The 22,339-nt window shown below is 40.7% G+C and overlaps 2 protein-coding genes across 2 annotated transcripts; one reads left to right on the forward strand and one right to left on the reverse strand.

Moving 5' to 3' along the window:
• LOC8071965 (putative H/ACA ribonucleoprotein complex subunit 1-like protein 1) lies at positions 3,525-5,740 on the forward strand. The gene is made up of 4 exons (XM_002449701.2): positions 3,525-3,823; positions 3,926-4,074; positions 4,637-4,752; positions 5,379-5,740. Exons 1-4 carry the CDS (start codon positions 3,667-3,669, stop codon positions 5,539-5,541), a joined length of 585 nt encoding a protein of 194 aa, XP_002449746.1. The 5' UTR covers positions 3,525-3,666; the 3' UTR covers positions 5,542-5,740.
• On the reverse strand, positions 6,544-10,849 carry LOC8062657 (putative pumilio homolog 8, chloroplastic). The gene is made up of 6 exons (XM_002450964.2): positions 10,641-10,849; positions 8,290-9,857; positions 8,045-8,207; positions 7,583-7,746; positions 7,166-7,421; positions 6,544-7,097 (listed from the first exon to the last, which is right to left on the reverse strand). Exons 2-6 carry the CDS (start codon positions 9,777-9,779, stop codon positions 6,966-6,968), a joined length of 2,205 nt encoding a protein of 734 aa, XP_002451009.1. The 5' UTR covers positions 9,780-9,857; positions 10,641-10,849; the 3' UTR covers positions 6,544-6,965.

Raw genomic sequence — 22,339 nt, forward strand, 5'->3', positions numbered from 1 at the left:
GTCCATGTCCCTCTCCCTCACTATTTCTTCTCTGAGATCTGTGGTGTCCTCCATGAAGCAGCAAGAGGTGGAGGAGCTGCTCCGGTGGGTGGAGAAGCTAGAGAAGGCCGAGACATGGCTGCTCGGTGAGAAGGAGGCCACGGAGAACACGTCGTGGGTGGCTGCGCGAGGAGGACGAGCATTGGAGGCTTCCGTTTTTTTGGATTACTTAATGCTCTTCGATCACCTCATGCTGAGAAGTTGATGTCTGCTGCCTGTTTGCTATTTCAGTAAAGAAAGGAAACGCTTATCAGGAGTATTTTAATCAATTGCTTTCATCAATTCAAATGGTAAAAGAGTAGTACAAAATTGCTTAATAAAAAGTCTGGCAATTATTTTATATACTTGTTGAAAACTCACACACATGAATATTGGATTTCGTTTCATTTTGTGGTGATGATGGTGTTTTAGTTCTATCAAAGATGCCAATGTCTTGAAGCAAAGATATTGAGGTGTATCTAATTTTTGTACAGATTTTTGCCTTGGATAAAGATAAAGACATGTATAAAAGTTTAGGTGACGAGTAAAGGTGAGCAAATTTTCAGTGCCAATAACAGGTGCTGTGGAACCTGCAAATTATTTTGGGGAGGGCTGCAACAAATTTCAGTTTTATCTGTTAACTAATTATGTTAGGGTTTCAGACACATGGATTGCTATTATGATTGTATTGTTGTTTATCGTATCCTGCTGCAGAAATAGTTGTGCATTTGCACTTTGCTGTGAAGACATTGCACAGTGAAATGCTATTCTCAATCCGGTCGTTTTGCCTTCTGTGCGTGTGGAGGGGGAGGGGCCTACTACTGCAATGGATGTGGTGATACAAGGTTAGCACTTTCTCTAGGTTGAACTCAGAGTCTATTTTCTATGCTTGGAAACCAGGAAGGGAACATACAATGAAGGGCATATTGCCAACTTTAAAAGGGGGATGTGAACTCAGAATCGCAGGCTATACCACCAATCTCATGAAGGTATTTTTTTCTTTTCATTCCTCAAGTACCTTATATGCTGGCAATGATATTTAACTGTAGTTTCTTTAAGTAAATCTGTCTTGAATATCTAAAATCCTTGCCAAGACAAGATAATCAAGCCAAAACATAACTCCATGGAAAAAATGACTAGCAAGCACCCCTACATGAACTTTTTTTATTGCCATAAGCTGGCAGCATGGACAAATACAGGAACCAAATGAGCATGGCCATCAACAATCTTTTTACTGTAATTAGTATTAGTTAGTTCTTCGGGCAGTAGGTCATATTATTAGATTATATGGTCCTTTTTATCTTTGTGAAAGTTCTCCGTTTAATCGGTCTCTGGTTCTTAATCTTAGTCCTTTTCTGCAGGTAACGTAGATCAGAGAGTACAGCAGAAAAGGATGGCTATTAGATGTGTCATGGAATCTATATCCATTGTAATGCACTCTATATTATTTTCTTCAGTGTCTGCTAGTGTCACCCAACCCAATGTTTGTTTAGATAGCTCTTGAGATATCCACTATCTCAAAGAAAGGGATGATAAAAGGTCTTCAGATGCCCCATACTGAACCTACTGTATATCAACATTATTTGTTTATTTTTGCCCTGCCGGTTCTTCAAATATCCCTTGCCATATCCCTTTTCTTTATATATAATATGTACATGATATCCATATTTAGTGTTATGGATACTAGATTACTAGGTTATGTATGGTACTACCATTTAATAAGACACATTTTTAGATTATTCTATGCCTAACTAACATTTGCCTTGATCAGTAGTGATGCATCCATTTCTAGGTTTGAGCTTTATCATATGAACCTACAGGACTGGAGGCTGCAGATTGGATGCTTTTACATTCGCAACAGATGTTGCTCCCTAGGCGTTTCCAGCCCTCTGCTATCATTTATGTATTTCGTGCTATCAAAACAGTTCAAAATTAATACATTTCTCTGTTGTCTATTGATTGTTTGGGTATGAGCTTTTTGTTTCCCAAGTCATTTCACATGATTGTGAACTTCAGTTTTGTGCCACAGTTAGTTCTTTAAGGTGTGGTATGCAACCTCAAGTCTTTTTTTAGCTTTCCCATATGTCAAGCCTTGCCATTTCTATCATTCACCTGACAATATATATAGATGTTTGTAATGAATATTTTTTCAATAAAAAAGCCTTGTCTTTACTACTCTAATAGTCTGAGTCATGAATGTATCATTAGATATTTTGACCAACATGATAAATAAATACAGCGCATGAGACATGTATGATCCTACAAGTCGATATAATTTTGGATGCCATAAGTAGTAGCTCTACTCGTGTGAAAAAAGTTTGAATATGAGATTGTCCATCCCGTTGCAACGCACGGGCAATCACCTAGTTCAGTGAATACAAGTATTTTCACCATGGCTTGCAATGCTAGACGAATACTCAGACTTCAAATTTATTCCTAGTACTCCCTTTATTATATATAAAACTAGAAGGATTTCTCGCGTGTTGCCGTGGGTATGAAGAAAGAATACAAGTAGGTTATAATATTAATCCTAAGGATCAAGAGATGTACTCCCTCCGTATAGGATTTAGAAGTCGTTTAGGACAGCGACATGGTATTCAAAATATAACCTTGACCTCTTGTTTTTATAAAAATATTTAGAAAAATGATATATGTATACTTTTATGAAAGTATTTTTAAGATAAATCTATTCATATAATTTTCACATTTGCAAACTCAACAATTTAAAAGATATTAATGATTTATATTCCTAATGTTTGACTCAAACCTTGTCCAAAACGACTTCTAAATTCTATATGGAGGGAGTATATGTATGGTGTAGGTAACGCAACAATATATGTTAATAAATGATATGGTTTGCTAATATGAATAGTTTAAATGAAAAAATAATGGTATGTGATAGTTTAATGTGTTAGTGGATGGTGATGTAGACATTTTGCATGAGATAATTGAATATGCTATGTGCTAGTGGGATATTATAGCGGATGTTGATATGAACACTTTGCATGACAAAAAAAAAATATTTAATAGAGTTTATCTTTATAAAAGATATAGATATAAATATATGTCACATATACGAATGAATCAAACTTTTTTAAGCTTTACTAGATATACATGCCAATCTAATGATAGTATCATGCATCATAAATAAAACTTTGTAAAATTTGACTCTTCTTTTGGGCAGGTACGTTTCAGCTTTGAAACTACGTGGCCATTTGTTCCTGGCTTGCATAGTTCACTGCTACCTGCAGAATGCTAGAGAGGCTTCTTGGGTTGATTACGCGATAGTGGAGGACAACTGACAATCAACGGCAAGAACGACTCTGTGTGAAAAAGAAAAAGAAAAAGAAAAAGCTCTGTCTGGGCGTCCGCATCACCGTCCACTGATCCTCTCCCCACCGGAGCCACCGATCCAACGGCCGTCCCTCGCTCCACCATCTCGGCCCCACCTGTCATCCTCCCAACCCACCACACCAAAACCCCACCCCCTCCTCCGCGCTAAAACCCTAATAAACCCTGACCCTCCGTCCCATCCCCTCCTTCCGCCGCCAAGACCCTCCCTCCCTTCCCGCGCCGCCAAGACACTCTCCTCTCCCGCATCCCTCTCGCACCCCAGCTCTCCTCGAGCCCAAGAGCACCGCACGCGCCATGCGGCCACCGAGAGGGCGCGGCGGCGGGGGCCGTTTCGGCGGCGGCGGAGGCCGGGGTGGCGGCGGCGGCCGGTTCGGCGGTGGAGGCCGCGGTGGCGGCGGAGGCCGGTTCGGCGGCGGGTTCCGCGACGAGGGCCCGCCCGCGGAGGTCGTCGGTCGGTGCCACCTCTGCTCCCGCGAGTGTACTCAGTCCTTTGCTGGGGTGAATTTTTTTTTCTGACCTTGTGGTGGGATTTCTGTCTTGCGTGGTTGCGCAGAGGTGTCGACGTTCCTGCACGCGTGCGAGGGGGAGGCGGTGACGAAGCTCACCAACGAGAAGGTGCCCTACTTCAACGCGCCCATCTATCTGCAGAACAAGACCCAGATCGGCAAGGTCGAGGAGATCTTCGGCCCCATCAACGAATCCGTGAGCATCTATCTCCGCCGCCACCCCCGGCCAGCCTCCCTAATCTCTCTGAACATCATAAAAACAAAATAAGTGCCCTTTTTTTATTATGTTCTCGTGGGTACTTGAGTTGAGGTTGTGGTGAATCTCTAGTGTGGCAAGAGCAATAGTACTGGCATAGCTTGTTGAAGGTGTGTTGGTTAGAGAGAGCACTGATTATTTGGCTAGTTCCGTGAGGACTCGGTGCGCGGTTTTGTGGATTTTAGTCTTGTGGTAGAGGTCTTTTTGGTACTAGCATTGTACCAGGATTTTGGGATATGTTGTCACATTTGAACTGTAAAATGCCACGGAGCAGGGTGTTCATTTTAAAATTATTATCGTTGGTCCCTGCTCTCGTTCCTGGTCTACTTGTTCTGATGTGTCATCTAGTAAGGCAACTCTTATTAAGGGTAGTTCCTGGTCTACTTGTTCTGATGTGTCATCTAGTAAGACAACTCTTATTAAGGGTACTTTCAAGTTACTCCTTTAACTATGCTACTATACTGTTGTCGTGAATATGATTTCTCTCTCTCTCTCTCTGTAGTATTTCTCTGTGAAGATGATGGATGGGATCATTGCAACATCCTACAAGGAAGGCGACAAGTTCTATATTGACCCAATGAAATTGCTCCCTCTCTCGCGCTTCCTGCCGCAACCAAAGTATGAGCCGATCTATCTCTTGTTTCCTGCATTGATTGCTTGCTGTTTTGTGAAAAATGGAACCAAGATGCCTCATTCATTTGTTTTTTTTGTACTTGATAGTAAATTGATAAGCTCACACCTACTACTTCAAACAATTTGTGTTTGAACTTATTTGAATTGTGTGAAATCGTGCAAAAATGTAAAACCTCTCTGTTAAGATACTAATTGTTGCCTTCTTTTCTTGCTGTTAAGAAATCATTAAAATTTATGACATCATCATTAAGTCAATAATGCCACTATTTTAATATGCATTTCTACCTTGCACCGGAATGCTGCTTCTAAGTCACCAAATGGTGTTAGAGTCGAGCTTATTTTTAGTCCTTTTGTGTTGTCGATCATATAAATTTGAGGAAAGTTCCAATGTAATAGGTAGTGAACCTAGGGGTGTGTTTGGGGTGGGCACTGTTAGCCTCACCTTGTTTGTAACTTGTTTCTCTCTTAATGATAAATGAAATGACGCACAACTCTCCTGTGTCATTTTAGATTAAAAAAATATGAATAGGTTTCTGACATCTAAGTAGTTATATTATATCAAGCATCATAAGTTATTTAATCCTTTCTCCCTTTTTGCTTGCTTCAAACAGGGGACAATCCCAAGGAGGACCTAGAGGTGGCGGCCGTGGTGGAAGGGGTGGTGGCAGAGGCCGCGGTGGTGGTTCTTTCCGTGGCGGCAGAGGACCACCAAGGGGTGGTGGCAGAGGTCGTGGTGGAGGTCGTGGTGGTTTTAGAGGGCGAGGCAGGTTCTAGGTGTAGTTTGAGTTGATGTTTTTCTTGAAGCATCATAGCTGCCCAATTGGAAACTTCCATGTTCTTGTAACCTGATATGTTTAAGGTAGCAGAGCACTTTATTTGTGGAACTTGGATTCTCAATTGAAACAAAGTATTTTGTACCTGTTCTGTTCCTAAAGTTCTTCCTTGTTCTGAATTCAACTTGTGCTGCTCTGAATTCAACTTGCCTATATATGTTTCCTTGGTTCTGAATTCAACTTGTGTTGATCATAGGCTCCTTGTTGATTGTTAGGCTGTGCTGGGGAAGTTCTTAGGCCGCTGTGTTATTCTTAGGCTGCTGGCGTGCTGGGGAGTACATTTTTCCATGCTTGTGTTGATTCTGAGTTGGCTGTCTCGGTTTTAAATTCACCTTTGATTGAGAGCAGCCCTTGTCGAAATTCCGAACCAACACAGCTAGAACTTCGTCAAAGGCAGCATTGTTCTCAGCACGTTATAATTTTCCTTTGTGAATGAAAAAGCTCAAATAAAAAACAAGGCCTTATTTAGTTCTTAGAATTTTTCAAGATTCTCTATCACATCGAATCTTTAGACGCATGCATTAAGCTTTAAATATATATAAAAGTAATAATTAATTGCACATTTTGTTTATAATTTATGAGAATTTTTTGAGCTTAGTTAGTTCATGATTGGATAATAATTATCAAATACGTACAAACGAAAGTGCTACGGTAGCCAAACCCAAAATTTTTCACTATAGGCCTGTTTGGTTACATTGGTTACATTTAACAAAGTTTACCGCCAGTCATATCGAATGTCTAGACACTTGCATGTAGTACTAATATAGACTATTTACAAAACTAAAAACACAGCTAGAGAGTAATTTGCGAGACGAATCTTTTAAACCTAATTAGTTAATAATTAGACACTAATTATCAAATAAAAAATGTTACAGTACTGTTAAACTTTAACACCTCAAACCAAACACCGCTAAACAAGGCCTAAGCGCCAATGACACGACAAAAAACCTTACACGTTGGTCCACCTTTGGCTGGTGGCCCCAAATAAGTGTTAAACAACTGTTTCAATTCAATTTCTAGAAGACAAAAGACCAGGCTATATTGTGCCACTTCAGGTTTTACCATACAACTATCACATTACACGATGTTACTGCTATTACAGTTTGACAGGTACAATAAACTACATGACTGACAACGATGCCGGCAATGTAAATCACCATCATCACAACTATAATGATTCTACATACGAAATTACACTAAAGTGGCCAAGACAAATGCTTCCCCTAACCAAAATTTCCCTGCAAAGAAAAGATCCTTTTTCCTTTAGCGAAGATACACACTATCTGTAAGATCTGCAAGTTATCACAGAATTGTACAATGCTTCCGCCTGCTGTCACTGAAGACATGTTCGCCAAAAATGTTAGGTTAATAGAAGCCATATCGACAATTCTTGTTCTTCAAGCATGTCCTTGAGAGAACCCTCTTCCCATACATGTTACTTTGCAGTACAGCAGTGTGCGGTCTGATAGTTTCAACAAAAGCAGCATGCTGTTCACCCTGCAACATTAAAAACCGTTAATTGATTGCACATGGAATTCTTTTGGCTGAGGATTAAGTTTCTTTACCTGGCACTGTTTAAGTGCTGTCTGAATCACAAAGTTCCCATACTGATCAAGAATGATATGCAGCAATTTAGGATCATGCATGAGTTCGTTGATGATCCTATCACAGATCGGCCGTGGTAGCTTCAGGCAGTGCTCCACAACATGGGAACCACACTTCTGCATGGATAGATTTCCAAAGTGACCTGCCAGCTCATCCACTATTCTGGTTGTTGCCCATTCAATGTTGAGGGTCAGAATAAACTGAATAACATAGTTCCTGCAAGAGTATTATGCAAAGGCATAATAACAGCGATATCATTCATATTATATGAGGATCTCTGCTTGTATAGTGTATTACGCAAAGGCATAACAATAGTGTCATTCAAATTAGATCAGGATATCTGCTAAGACAGATAAAGCAAAAGTGAACGAGCATACCCATACTGGTCTTCTGAAAGTACAAGGGCACTGGATGTAATCTTGCACAACAAGTTGTTTCTCTGTTCATCACTTGAATTCTCAATACATTTCTGGAGGACACAACAGCCATGACGATCTCTTGCTAGTTGAAGATAGCGTGATGTGGCAGTCTCAAGAAGGAACTGCAACAGTAACACAGTGCGTGTTAAAATGCAGACCGATGAATTGTGGCATGGGCAATCATATATACAAAGTGTTCAAGGAAACTAGTATTTTCTCTGCTAGAAATACAGTTGTGGGCTACATATTCTAAGTGTAGGATACAACATTATATAGCAAAGAAATTGAATACAGAAATCGTTTTCTAGTATAAAAAGTACTTTTCGGCACAAAAGTTTAATACAACCAACATGTACATGTACAAGTACTGCTGAAAACACACAAAAAGAACAATTAAATCACATGAATATAAGAACTTACTGCCTTGTGTTCAGGTAACAATTTCTCCAGGCAATGGAGTGCAACATGATTCCCATAAGAATCTGTCATTAAACGCATGATTCCAGTATTTAAGGTGGACACCACCATTGACACTTGGTCAGAGGTATTCATAGTTTCTATAACCTTCTGCACTACACGAGTCCTGAAATTTGTCGCTAGAAGATCAGAGATAAAAAAAGCAACAAATAGGGATGATGAAACAGTAAAGATTATTGTGTTCATACCCATGCATATTGCAAGAAGCTTTATGAAGCGATATGGGTGCTTTAGTGATTTCACGAATCAAATATGTCCTTTGGTCATTGGTGCACACTTCAAGAATCTTCTGCACCAAATAGTGAGCAGTTGGATCCACCATAAGTTCACCAACATTTTCAATTATTTCAGAAAATATTTTATCAATGTCCTCTTGGGTGCCTTCTGTTAATACTTTTTGCAGAAAGCGACAGGCGTCTTGATCCTTTGACAAGATGCATACTCTTCCCATCGCTTCATCAATAGATTTATATGTCTCAGATTTGGAGGACAAGAATGGTGAGTTCAGCAAGTGAGCATAGGGAGAGAAATCAAAATCGTTTACTGAATTTCCAACGTCGGGCCTCATTAGGATCCTTTCCGGGTAACTTGCTGTGTTGAGTTTATCAGATATTTGATGGTGTGAGAAACCTACGCCATATGGATGAGTGAGGTTATCAGCTTGCTGGTGATGCGGTCCATATGGATTCAAAACCTTTTCAGCCCGTTGAAAATGGCGAAAATCCCCACTGCCACATGAACTGCCAGTGTAAGATGTACTTGGGAAGCTGTCTGCAAATGTATTATTCAGACCGCCGCTATTTCTTCTTTTCTGAAAAGCTGCACCATTTAGGTAAGAATACCCATTTTCCAGCCAATGAACATTTGGTGTTCCAATGTAAGATGAGGATGGGCCCTTCGCAGGGGGGGAAACTGCAGACTGCTCATTGCTCCTATGTCGAGAAGCACCAAACCCAGAAACTTGTTGCAATTGTGGACAGACATAACTCTGTTGCATAATAGAGTATGGTTGTGCACCCATATTTTTCTGCCACATGAAGTTTGAGCCAAGAGTCTGATCATGGGGTGTGTACATTTGAGATTGCCACATTTGGTGGAAGGGTGAAGCTGATGCAGTTGATGGGTAGCAAGGAACACCCAGATTGCTATCAAAGCTGTGCCCAGAGCTTCTTGAAAATTTCCCCAGCTGCAGTGGAAATCTGTGAGATTGTTCTTGGTGTTCAACATCAGTGTGCTGCATGGCATGTTGCACACTGAACTGTAGATGCAGTGAATCATCTTGGAGTGTTGCAGGTGCATGGTACTGGTTCAGTGTACCATCCACACGTCCAGTTGGATAGTATCCATTTGTCAGCGGCACATTGCGATGACTGGAAGGCGCATCAGTTGTGCGGGAACTGAAACTCATGCCCTCAAAAGCAAATGCCAAGGACTGCTCATCATACAGATTACCACTGTGAGAGAAACCAAAATGCTGATTGTTTCCAACGCCCATATCATACAACCCAAACTCAGAAACCAATGATCTCCCACCATTCGGATAAGCCCTGGCAGCCTGAGAAGCAATGCTCCCATTGTGGAGCTCCCTGTCACCAGCACTCCCCTGCCCAGCACCGGAGACACCGTTGCCCAAAGCTCTGAACCTGGAAGCATCCTGGCTACTCTGCGATTCCCCCATGATGATCAGCCGAACACTACGCACCAGCAGACTCCCGGTGCCAAATCAATCCACACAATGCAGGTTCCTTCACTGTCCCTACAACACAACCCATTCCAATACTGCAATCAGAGATCACGAAATTCCGATGAAACAGACATGAACAAAAGCGCTATCTTTTCGGATACTTGGAACAGACAATGCACCAGCAGAAAAAGCGGGGGAGGCAAAGGCTCCACACGGGAGCAGAACAAATAGCTTTACACAAGACAGCAAGACCTCAACAAACTAAAAAGAAGCCCGAATCGCTGTGATCCGGGCATGCTCATGTAAGTTCAATCCAAACGGTCCAATAATCGCGGTATCTAGACTGAATTTTGGCAATCCAGCAAAGGGGGGGGGGGGGGGGGGGGAAAGAAAACGCGCACAAGTACACTCCAGGCAGTTCATACATACAGATAACCAAAACCTGTAACACTAGCAGAGCTCCGGGAGGAGAAATCAAAAAGAACCCGCAATTCTGGTACCGGAGTCCACGAAAACGCCGCCGAATGCAGCGGAATCGAGCTCCGGGAACCCACCCGCCGCGGTGTAACCTGACACCACGACGCGGTTCAAGGTTCGCAAAACCCAAGAAAACCCCAACCCCGGCCCCGATCACTCGCAATCCGTCAAGAAGAGGAAACGACGGACCCTCAAGATTGAAAAAAAACCCCGAACTTTCGACGAACCAGGCAAAAGATACCGACTGAAGCGACGAACAAGCCGATCTAATCCGATCGACGATCCGGCAGTAAAAAAAAAAAACCCGGAACGAAATTACTAGCAGCAGCAGCGCAGAATTTTTACTAGCAGCAGCAGAGTAGTAGTTGTGGTATATACCTTGTTAATGCGAGATCGCGGCGGCTGGTTCCGGAATCTCGACGGAGCCGGGTGGCGGGGGTCAAGGAAGCGGTCGCGGAGAATCGGATGGGGGTTGGAGAAGTCGCGGAGGAGACGGAGATTTTAGGAGGAGGAGGAGGGGAGGGCAGGAGGCGGCGGCTTGGAGATGGAAAGAGGGAGGGGCCGGGCCGGGGGGCGTGCGTTTCCTTCCGGGTGGTGGTGTGGTGCAGTGCATTACCTCTCCTTTGGATGGACTCTTTGCCTTGCTCTCTTCTCAGTGTATGGACGTTTTTATCCCCTGTCTTTTTATCTCTTCTTATGTATATACGGCCTTGTTTAGTTGACGAAATGAAAAGTTTTCGGCTAATGTAGTACTTTTATTTGTTTGAGGTAAATATTATCTAATCATAGACTAACTAGGGTTAAGAGATTCGTCTCGCGATTTACACTGTGCAATTAGCTTTTATTTTTTATTATATTTAATGTTTTATACATGTGACGGGAAATCTTAATTTTTTTTTATTTTTTTGGGTGAACTAAACAAGTCCCGGTCACTATTTGGATGAATATAATAGAGAATGAGGTGTACTTTATAAGCTGGGTTTTTTTCATCACATTAGTAGTTTTTGGGATTTCTTGGTAGTTAAGATTACGAATCTGGGTTAGAGATTGCGTGTTGAAATCGGTTGTGAATTGCTAAATTGGATATGGGGGTGTTTCCATCCATACGTACGAAGGTGGGGCTCTTTTTCTCAAGGAGAAGGATAGAAGTGGAAGACGGAATTTTTTTAGAAGGCATGTACGTTGTAGGCTCAAGTTAATTTGAGAGACATTATTTGTAGCGTGATATTTTTTATTTCTTAGTTCATTTGGAAATGAAATTGTTGTGCGAAAATTAAAGTTAGTGGTTTTTAACTACTTTATATTACTTATCTCAAACTTTGCTTCCTACTCCCTATGTCCCTAAATGTTTGTCGTCACGGTTTGCGTGCCGGCAACTTTGACTCGATTTATAGAAAGTGTGTGCAATATTTTTATCTCTAATATAAATTTATTAAAAAAATAGATTCAAATATATATCCAATGATACTAATTGTGAATCATAAATATTATTATTTTAATATATATTTAGTCAAAGTTGTTTCTCGGAAAGCGAATGACAGATATTTAGGGACGGAGGAAGTATGCAGCAGTGGAGATGTGGCTTATGGGAAATTGATTGGCTAGTTCCTTGTGCTTATTCTAAGTCAGAGTATTTGCATGGATTATCAACAAAGAGAGTAGCTTGGAATATACAACTGCACAAGAATCATGCAGAAAGTTTGAGGAGCATTCTTGCACTTAATTAACTAGATCCGACACCCTTATTATATAGAGGAAAAAAGGGAAACTTTCTTGCCATTATCTCCTTTTTCCAATTCTGCATTTCCTTCATTGCTTGTGAATTGTACACGTGCTCTTTGCAATCTCGTGTATTCTCCATATATATACTCTTCTTCTCACTTGTATCCATGTCGAAATCATGTGTTTTCTCTTGCTCCTATTTTTCTTAGTTTTCAAAAAGGACTAATTATAATGGTTTCTCTTCGATCATCTTAATTTTCCACAACGGCAAAAGCCGAATTTCATTACTCAAAACAACGAAATTACAAAAGTTTGATTACAGAAAAACAAACAGCCAACCAAAACTAACCTACTGAAAACCAAATTGGAATGAACACATAGGGTTCAGACCGTCTTTACGAACTCCTATTCGCACGAAACAAAAATCCAAAAACCGTTCATCGCAGCTTGCAAACACCAAGTTCCAAATTAAAACCAAGCGTCTCCATTTTGAAAATACGAAGGATAAAACCTTTAAGAAATGGTTACTCTATCACATTACTTTGCAACCCAAATTTAAAAAGGTAACTGGATTTGAAATTGAATGGTACATACTCGTTATTATGATGTTGTAGTAATAAGTAAACATTGATAAAAACCCTTATTCTACCTTTGCTCTCGACTCCTTCTCTCTCTCCTTTGCAAATGGACACTTCTATCCCTGCCTCTTTATACTCCTTGCCTTGTACGACGGAGCAGAGATCTTGAGATGTAATGTAAGGAATGAGAACGACAACCACCAATCAAGGATTATATCAGTTTTTTTTGTCATGTGATTTTCAAAAAATTCTTGCATTGGCAGCTAACATATGCATACTTTAGTTTTGTTTGAATTTGTGTGTTTAAGTTCGTACTCAAATTACCAAATTGGAGATAATATAAAAAATACTAAATTGCAGATAGGATTACTAAATTGCAGATAGGATGTTTTCAATGGCGATATGTTAATTAGGGGTTTTTTTTAATGAAACAGGAGGGGTTGCCCCCTACTGGAAATTTATTGAAAATTGTAGAACAGAGTTTAACAAATGCACCCTCCAAAAATTATAAAAATAGTGATTAGGTATAAAATTTCACTATATATGCACTTCCAAGGAAGATATTTATACACCCACAAGCTATATTCTTGTTTGAAAATAGCCATAATAGGAAGTATTGTATATGCATGGATATCATCGGACAGTATAGCTTGACATAGTACAAACTTTACAAGTACTTGTTCAGAAAGTTCGAGGGGTGCGTCCTTACGCTTTTGTATCTTTATTTTAATTAATACTGTAATTATATTAATAAAAATGATGCACCTGCTGCCTACTCCCTTGGAGAAAAATGATCTTTGTTTCCTTCATTGCTTGCGAATTGTACTTACAATCTCATGTACTTGCTTTGTTTCAAATTATTTATTCTCTCTAGACACAACATTTCGTTATGCATCTAGAAAAATCGTGTAATTTAATTAGGAGGAAGGGAATATTATTCTCCATTCTCTGTACCTATATTATCACTTGTATTCATGTCAAAATCGTGTGTTTTCTCTCACTCTTTCTTTTATTTTCACTCATTAGATTAGATTTGAAAAGGGACTAAAAAGTGCATGAATTGGTTTATTTTGTATGATCCACTTCTAAAATACAAGAAAGCTTACCCCGTCAAAGACCACAAATATAAAATGAAATGCTTATTTCTTAATTAATTTAATTTAATAATATTGTATAAATAAATACTAATAATTGAATAAACACTAGTCAAAGTTTTTTGATGACATGACAGTGTATTTAAGAAGAGAGATAATAAATAAATTTTATTTAGATGAAATTCTCTTAGCATAGTTACTCTCTGTAGCCTTGAAATTAAATATTTTTTAAACTATAGGATAAAATTCTCCATTAAAGTAGAAGTTTTATTTTAGTTATATTTTATTTTATATGACATGACAGTTTTAGAAAGAACGCCTCAAAACATTCGGTTCGTTGGTTCCTGATGAGAGATTTAGTCATTTATTTAGTAGAGCGTTTATAAGTCAGACATACTCTACCTTTTTATACGTTTGATTTGACTGATGATACACCTTTGGAAGCACCGGTCAAAGCCCATATATATATATATATATATATATATATATATATATATATATATATATATATATATCGCCTAATAACTTATTTATTGGAGCATTTATTAATTCAGGCACACACCCTACCTTTTCATGTTTGACTGGTACACACCTCTGGAAGAAGAGAGGGCGAGATAGAGATGCATCTCATTTATCGGCAGCAATAAGGGCATTTTAAAGAATACATAGTCAAGGAAAATATGAATGAGCTTAGATTCTTCTTCTGCCATATAAAAAGGGGAGCTCCAAACATCGTATCCTCATTTATATCCGTCAAAATATAGTACACAAAACGTAGAAAGCTTAATATCAAAGTCTACTCCCTCCATCCATAAATAAATATACGTCTCATTTCTAAAGAAATCAAACTTTTTTAAATTTAACTAAAAATATATCAAATAATATCAACATTTGTATATGTAAATAATAAATATATTATGAATATATATCTTTTTATATGATAAATATTAGTATAGAGCATCTCCAAGAGTTTTGCATAATTGAGTTAGCATTTGTTGTTGTTTGCAAACTTCCAAAACAAAATGCAAAGTCTAAAAATAGGTCATCTCCAAGGGTTTTGCATAATTGAGTTGACAATTAGCCAAAGTGGACCTGGCCGCAATTTTTTTCCTTCGTGCACGCTCGCGATCGTCTTCCCACGCGACTTTCCTTCGCGTGCGTAAAGTCGCTCGCGATCGGCAGTGGACAACAGCGGGTGGGGAGGGAGTTTCTGCACGATACGGAGTCGATCACGATCGGCAGCGGACGGCGGCGCATGGAGGGCCGGTGCTTGCGATGGAGTCCCTGACGACTACGACCAGTTGCGGACGGCGGTGCATGGAGGGCTGGGGTTTTCTGTCGCGATTGATGGACCATATATGGCGCGAAGAAAGTCCGAGTCGCGTGGGGGACCGAAAGACGCGCACGATCGGCCTTTTGCCAAGCCGTGCGCGGCTTGACATATATGCCAAGTTTGCTCTCTCATTTGCCAAGTTGCCCAAAATGCAAACTCTAGATGCAAAACTATTAGATACCTCTTTTTGTAATTTTTAGCAAATTACAAGAATGCAAAGTCTAAATGTAAAACTCTTGGAGATGCTCTAGCATTGCAAAAGCCTGTTCAATGTAATCTTAAAAATTTTAAAGAAAAACATCTTAAAAAATTAGAGGGGGAATCTAAAGAGAAATCCTTTTTGATTGCACTTGCGCCTCCATGTGTGCCGCGGAAATCTTTATTTATTCCAACAAATCATGCCCTCTCAATTGACTTGCTAGCACATATTGGAGTAATCTTTTTTTTTTACTCCTCTGGTTGCATGGGTCAGACATTTTTTTTTGAGACCATGGGTCAGACATGCATGCGCTTTTTGGACTGCCCCACGAGGGGAGTGTTGAAGCATTGTTTGTACGCCAGGAATATAAAAATGGCATCATGGGCTCTTTGCAAAGGATGAAGATGCTATTACTAATCAATGACTTGAGTCATTAAAATATATTATAAGTTCAGGCTTCTTCTGTATATAACTCAATGCAAGCAAGGCCTTGTTTAGTTCACCTCGAAAACTAAAAAATTTTTAAGATTCTTTGTCACATCGAATCTTTCGACACATGCATAAAGTATTAAATATAGACAAAAATAAAAACTAATTGAACAGTTTACCTGTAAATTACGAGACGAATCTTTTGATCCTAATTAGTCCATAATTAGACAATATTTGTCACAAACAAACAAAAGTGCTACAGTAGCGAAATCCAAAATCTTTTCCCATCTAAACAAGACCCAAAAAGCAAAAGCAATAAAGATCAAGCAAAAGATTGCACACCTTCCATCCACCATCATCAAATTAAAGAAAAAGCTATAACACCTGGGGGGTTTTTAAAGCCAAATACTACTACTAGTTTGGATCCACGAGAGACCGATCGAGGCACAAAATGACCCCTGGAAAGGAAGGGTAGAACCAGTTCACACCGTAGTGTAATAGTTCAACCGCATGCTTAGACCCTAAGGAATAAGGGTTTGTTTAGATCTAAATTTTTTTTGAATTTTGACAATGTAGTATTTTCATTTTTATTTGACAAATATTATTCAATTATGGAGCAACTAGACTTAAAAGATTCGTCTCATAATTTACAAGTAAACTGTATAATTAGTTATCTTTTTTATTTATATTTAATATTCCATGCATATGCCGTAAGATTCGATGTGATAGGAAATCTTGTAAAGTTTTGGGTTTTTGGGTGTATCTAAACAAGGCCTAACTTTACTATAATCACTTCTCCTTGTATGGAGTATAGCAGTACATGCAAACGAAATTCTAAGGCTTGTTTAGTTCACAACAAAAACCAAAAAGTTTTCAATATTCCCTGTCACATCGAATCTTGCGGCACATGCATGAAGCATTAAATATAGACGAAAACAAAAACTAATTACACAGTTTGCCTGTAAATCACGAGATGATTTTTTTGACCCTAGTTAATCCATGATTGGATAATATTTGCCACAAACAAACGAAAGTGCTACAGTGGTGAAAACCCTAGTTTGGTTTTGGATAATTGATGAAACCCTAGTACTAACCTCTATACTAAGTGTGTGTAGACTTAATGAGGTTGGTACATGCCAAGTGATGGAGCAAGTGATGATCATGGTGATGATGGTGATGACCACAAGGTGATCAAGTGCTCATCTTAGAAAAGAAGAAAGAGAAAAACAAAACCCTATGGAGATCAAGGCAAAGGTATTGCTTAGGGTTTTGATTTTGGTGATCAAGACACCATAGAGGGTGTGATCACATTTAGGATAGATAGCCGTACTATAAAGAGGGAAATTCTTTGGCTAAACGGTTATCGAGTGCCACTAGGTGTTATTGTTCATGTGCATGCATTTAGAACCTAGTGAGCTAACTTAATTCCTTCGAAGAAAATATTTGTGAAAATGCTAACACACGTGCCCACTTGTTGGTACACACGTTGTGGTGTTGGCACACTTTGAGAAGGAGGTGGAGTTTGAAAGGTAGAGAGAGGATGGGTTCCTCTCTTCGGCGCTTTTAAGAAAATGAAGTGCATATTTTCTATTGCGTCGGTGGGAAATTTGGAGAAGTCGCGGGAGTGTTTCTCGCTAAGGAACACTCACCGGACGCTGTTCCTGTGCGTCCGGTGAGCAGGCAACCTGACTCGGTTAGGGTTAGGCACCGGACGATAGGCACCGGACGCAACTTGGAGCGTCCGGTGGTGTGAGTCCGGTGACCTGAGCGTTTTACAGAACTCTCTGAGTTTAAGTCCGGTGAGCACCAGACGCAGCTTGGAGCGTCCTGTGGTGTGCGTCCGGTGACCCCACGAACTTGCAGACCTCTCTGTGTTTAAGACCGGTGTGCACCGGACGCGTCCAGTGCTAACTTGCTCAGCGTCCGGTGTACTGCAGGTGACCATTAGACTCTGACACGAGAAGTTCAAAATGCGACACGTGGCTGTTGTTGGAGCACCGGACGTAGGTGTTGAGCGTCCGGTGCCCCTTTAAGAGCGTCCGGTGACCCCGAGTTTTGCCCAGTGAAAGAGCCAACGGCTCTATTTGTTTGAGGGGTCTATAAATAGTTGTTGGCCGGCTTAGGGCTCACTCTCTTGGCATTCTAACATACTTGACATCCTTGTGAGTCTAAGCAAACACCTCCCACTCATCTCCTTCATAGATTAAACATCTTTGTGAGATTGGGAGTGATTCCAAGTGCATTTGCTTGAGTGATTGCATCTAGTGGCACTTGGGGATCGATTTGGCTGCGGTTTTCTTGTTACTCTTGGTGGTTGCCGCCATCTAGACGGCTTGGAGCAGCGGAGGAGCTTTGGCACGAGTTGGTGATTGTTCGTGGCCATCTTCCGGTGATTGTGAGAGGTTTGTGCCTACCTCGGCGGAGAGCCAAAGGCAACATTAGTGGATTGCTCGTGTCATTGAGATACCTCACTTGTGGGTAGGTTCTTGTGGTGTCCTAGTGAGGACGAGGTTCGTGCTACACCTCTTAGCCACCGAACCACCAAGTGTTGGTCGACACAACGGAAACGTAGCGTGCCGGCAAGCACGTGAACCTCGGGAGAAAATCGTGTGTCTCCATTGTGATTGTACTTTGGATTTCTCCCGGTGATTGGACTTCATATTATTGATTGGTTCATCCCCTCTACGCGTGGTATAAAGATCAAACCTTCTCTCTTACTTTCTTGCAAACTAGAGCAGCTTACATACTTGTATAGAAACTTTAGGTAGCTCTCTAGTGCAAGTAGAGACATAGCTCTTGTGTGCTTAGTAATTATATCAACTAGAATTGTTGGATAGGTGGCTTGCAAACACCCCTTTAGAGCTAGAGTAAAAAACTTCGCTTTGTTATTTACTAACCTCTTGCTCTAGTGAGTTTGTAGAATTTTTAAATAGGCTATTCACCCCCCTCTAGCCATATTAAGACCTTCCAAGTGGCCGAAAACTTTTCATTTCGCGAACTAAACAAGGCCTAGTTCTTCCTCTCAGGACAAGGTGCCAATGACATCGGGCCCCACAAACATAAAAAAGCTACTTTGGCCATCATTTGACCCTTTGAACCACGCACGTACAACACATAAAGAGTAGTACTGTCCACGAAGCTTCTGTGTCTGCATGTGTCACTGTAGTGTGTGATATAGGGCTTATTTAGTTGGTAATTTTTTTGTTTTAGTTTGTATTTGGTAATTATTATCTAATATTAGTTATTTATATTTATATTTAATACTTTATGTATTTATTTATGTGCTGTAAGATTTATTGTGATAAAAAAATCTTGATTTTTTTTAAACTAAACCAGACCATATATATATCAACAGTGACAAATGGGTCAAACGGGGAGCGGAAAATTGGGAGCAAGCAGACCACGGCATAGTTGGCCGTGTCAACTCTCTGCCGTCTTGACGCCTGACACGGCCAACAAAGAGGTCGGGTCCGGTCCACAGAAATCACCTGGAGTCAGCCTCACCGGACTGATGCTGACGCGGTGACGCCGACACGGCGGCCTGTTTGCAGCTGCCTGGAATATTAGGAGCACTGCTTTTTTTTTCTCCCTCAACGTTAATTAATCTATGAGAAAGAACATATCCCACTATGAATACTTGCTCAGAGAAACGACATTGAAACAACACACCGGCATCACACACGGATAATAAAGTTGAAAGAAAAAAGAGGACTAGTATCATAGTCTAAATTGGTAATACGGACTATCTTCAAGAGAGCCGACCCAAACACTAAGACCTATCTCACCGTTTGGGTCACACAAGATGGAAGAAGAAGACACCCAAAATTGCCAAACTGCAACAACAAATGCAAAAAGGGCCCTGAGCACCGCCCGCCTTCCTCCCACCAAGCCCCGCCTGCTCCCTCCCTCGCCGAGCGCCGCACGCCTCCCTCCCCGCCGAGCACCGTTGCCCACCTCCCTCCCTCGCCGAGCGCTGCCCGCCTCTTTCCCTACCGAGCGTCGTCGCCCCCCTCCCTCGCCATCGTCATCCGCGAGCAGATCTAGCAGCGTCGCCCGCCTCCCTCCCTGCCTCGTCGTCGTCAGGCCCGCCTGGCCGAGCGCCCCAGTCTGGCTGCGGCGGCCGTGCCCCACCGGCACCACGATCCTGCCTTGACATTGTTGTCCACAGCTGCCAAACCTCCTCTGCGCGCTCCCGCTACCGTAGTAGGGTAGGAGAAGAGAAGGGAGATGGAGGAGGACCCCGGCGCTAGAGATATGCGTCGCGCACAAAGGCAACACAAATTTGCCTTTTGCTTTGCTCGGTATGCACAATGGGGGTTGTGTTTGCGTCTTCCGTTGGAGTCATGTTTCTTACAGGCAAACCACTGTGTAGGACGCATTTTGCGTTTATGTCACGTTTTGTCCACTCTGTTGGAGACAGTTTAAGGTAGCTTTACGGCTATATATAGACCATAAAGTCGTAAGGAATCTTTGGATCCAAATAGATCTGTTAATAAATCTGCTAATTATTAGCTAAAAGAACTATTAGTTCTATTATTTACAGATTTAGAGTTATTAATATGTGTGAATAGCTCATAAATACCTTTAACTCACTAACCAACCACCTATTAGTAGATGGATCCAAACAACATCTTACTAAAAATTAGTAGCAATCGTATTAGCTAGCTAATTTTTAGTGCTAGTGAGTCCAAAAAAACCCTTAACATGGATGGTCTCCCACGCCATGCTTTGGCACGATGATCGTCTGAAATTCCTATGTTCCAAACAAACACAGCTCATGTTTTCCCCTTTTAGAAACCGTGGCTCTTATTTAGACTGATGACCAGCGACACGCGCTACCACCACTCGTTTTCCAGTTTTCCTTTTTTTTTTGTGTGAAGGCAACTCGTTTTCCAGTTGCCACAACTGACCACGACATTGTCCGAACGGCTTCTGCTCTGTTTGCTCCAGTCCGGTCGTCGTTGCCTTTGCCTCATGGGGTTGGGTTGCTAGTGCGGTGGTAGGCACAGTGGTTCACGACGCGCCTTGCTGACATCTTTGCCGATTCGGTGACTGAATATTCGCTTGCGTTGCATTGCATTGCATGCATTAGAGTAGCTCTGCCTGCCTGATGGTAGGAGAAGCTCTGCCTGCTTGCCTATTCGCTTCAACTTATGTATCAAATCTACCAGTTATTTATTAGCAGTGTTTTTCTCTTATAATAAATTAGTGAATATTACTTTCTGCTATGACTTTTCGGATAAGCAAACAGGCTCGCCGTGGAGGCCTGGACAGACATAGATAGACGGCCATGATTGGACCCTACAAACGATAGCACAACTTCTCATCATCCTCAATATCAAAGAAAAAGCTAGCAGCTAGCACACCACAAATGAATATTACCACGAGACTGAGACGCAAAATGACTATGCAGAGCCAGTAGTAGAACCGGTCCACACAAAATAACTTTGCAAAGGCAGTAGTAGAATTGGTCCACACCGTAGTGTAATATGGTTGAACACATGCTTGATATTAGTATTAGGGAATAGTAACTTTACTGCTCACTTTTTCCTTCTTGTGGAGGACTACCTTGTAGTATGCAAATGAAATTCTAATCCAGCTGTTGCATCAGTCTTATACCAACTTATTATCTGAGGCACTGTATTGTGTATATATATCATCATTTTTTCATCTCATGATAAGCGATGGACACTCGCTTGAAAACATGTTATGAACCGCCACAAAGTGTCAATGACACCAGGGCCGGCCCATGAATGAACATAAAAGGTAGGTCATCATTGACCCTTTGACCCATGCATGTATGCATATGGGGGATAAAAAGTAAGGCCTTGTTTAGTTTCTAAAAATTTTCAAGATTCTCCGTCACATCGAATCTTTGTACATATGTATGAAGTATTAAAAATAGATGAAAATAAAAATTAATTGCACAGTTTATTTGTAATTTGCGAAACGAATCTTTTGAGCCTAGTTACTCTGTAATTAGATAATAATTGTCACAAACAAACGAAAGTGCTACAGTAGCCAAAACAAAAAATTTTCACAAACTGAACAAGGCCTAAGTTACCCTCCTCCTATCCATGAACAAACAAAGCTTCCGTGTGAATGTGAATGTGATTCCCGGCCAGCTCGCAAAACGGGATCGATATATCGCCAATAGTGAACAGAGATGACAAAAGCGTGCGCTGCTAACTATTGTAAGTTCGCTCACTACAAATAACTACCTGTGTGAAGCGGACACTAACGGGACAGATGACCGTACCATAGCTAGAGGTGGAATCAGAACTTTTGATTAAGGAGGCCGGACAATATAATAACACCCTTGTAAATATGACAAATATATGTCTCAATAGTTTTTTTCAATACTTTTACATATATATTTGTATTCATAGCAAAAAATCATAGTTTATCATAAATTAGATGAAACGAAATTTTGTGCTAAATATTTGTTATTGAACACTTTTCACTATATTAGGGGGCCAGGCACATGCCCCCCGTTTCCGCCAGTGTCACAGCATCAACATCAGCTGCCACAAGCCCACAAGACGTGACGATGAGGTCCACAGAAATCACTTAGCTAGTGAGTCAGCGCCTAAACAACCGGTGATGTATGCCAACAACAACAACAACAACAACAACAACAACAACAACAACAACAACAACAATAATAATAATAATAATAATAATAATAATAATAATAATAATAATAATAATAATAATAATAA

Source organism: Sorghum bicolor, chromosome 5 (assembly GCF_000003195.3).
Source record: "Sorghum bicolor cultivar BTx623 chromosome 5, Sorghum_bicolor_NCBIv3, whole genome shotgun sequence".
In the NCBI taxonomy this organism is placed as follows: domain Eukaryota; kingdom Viridiplantae; phylum Streptophyta; class Magnoliopsida; order Poales; family Poaceae; genus Sorghum; species Sorghum bicolor.

Coding starts and splice junctions, on each gene's coding strand:
- LOC8071965 (XM_002449701.2), top strand. CDS start 3,667: ATGCGGCCACCGAGAGGGCGCGGCGGCGGGGGCCGTTTCGGCGGCGGC. Junction 4,075..4,636: donor TCGGCCCCATCAACGAATCC/GTGAGCATCTAT, acceptor CTCTCTCTGTAG/TATTTCTCTGTGAAGATGAT. Junction 4,753..5,378: donor CGCTTCCTGCCGCAACCAAA/GTATGAGCCGAT, acceptor TGCTTCAAACAG/GGGACAATCCCAAGGAGGAC.
- LOC8062657 (XM_002450964.2), bottom strand. CDS start 9,779: ATGGGGGAATCGCAGAGTAGCCAGGATGCTTCCAGGTTCAGAGCTTTG. Junction 8,208..8,289: donor GCTTCTTGCAATATGCATGG/GTATGAACACAA, acceptor GACAAATTTCAG/GACTCGTGTAGTGCAGAAGG. Junction 7,098..7,165: donor CAGCACTTAAACAGTGCCAG/GTAAAGAAACTT, acceptor TTAATGTTGCAG/GGTGAACAGCATGCTGCTTT.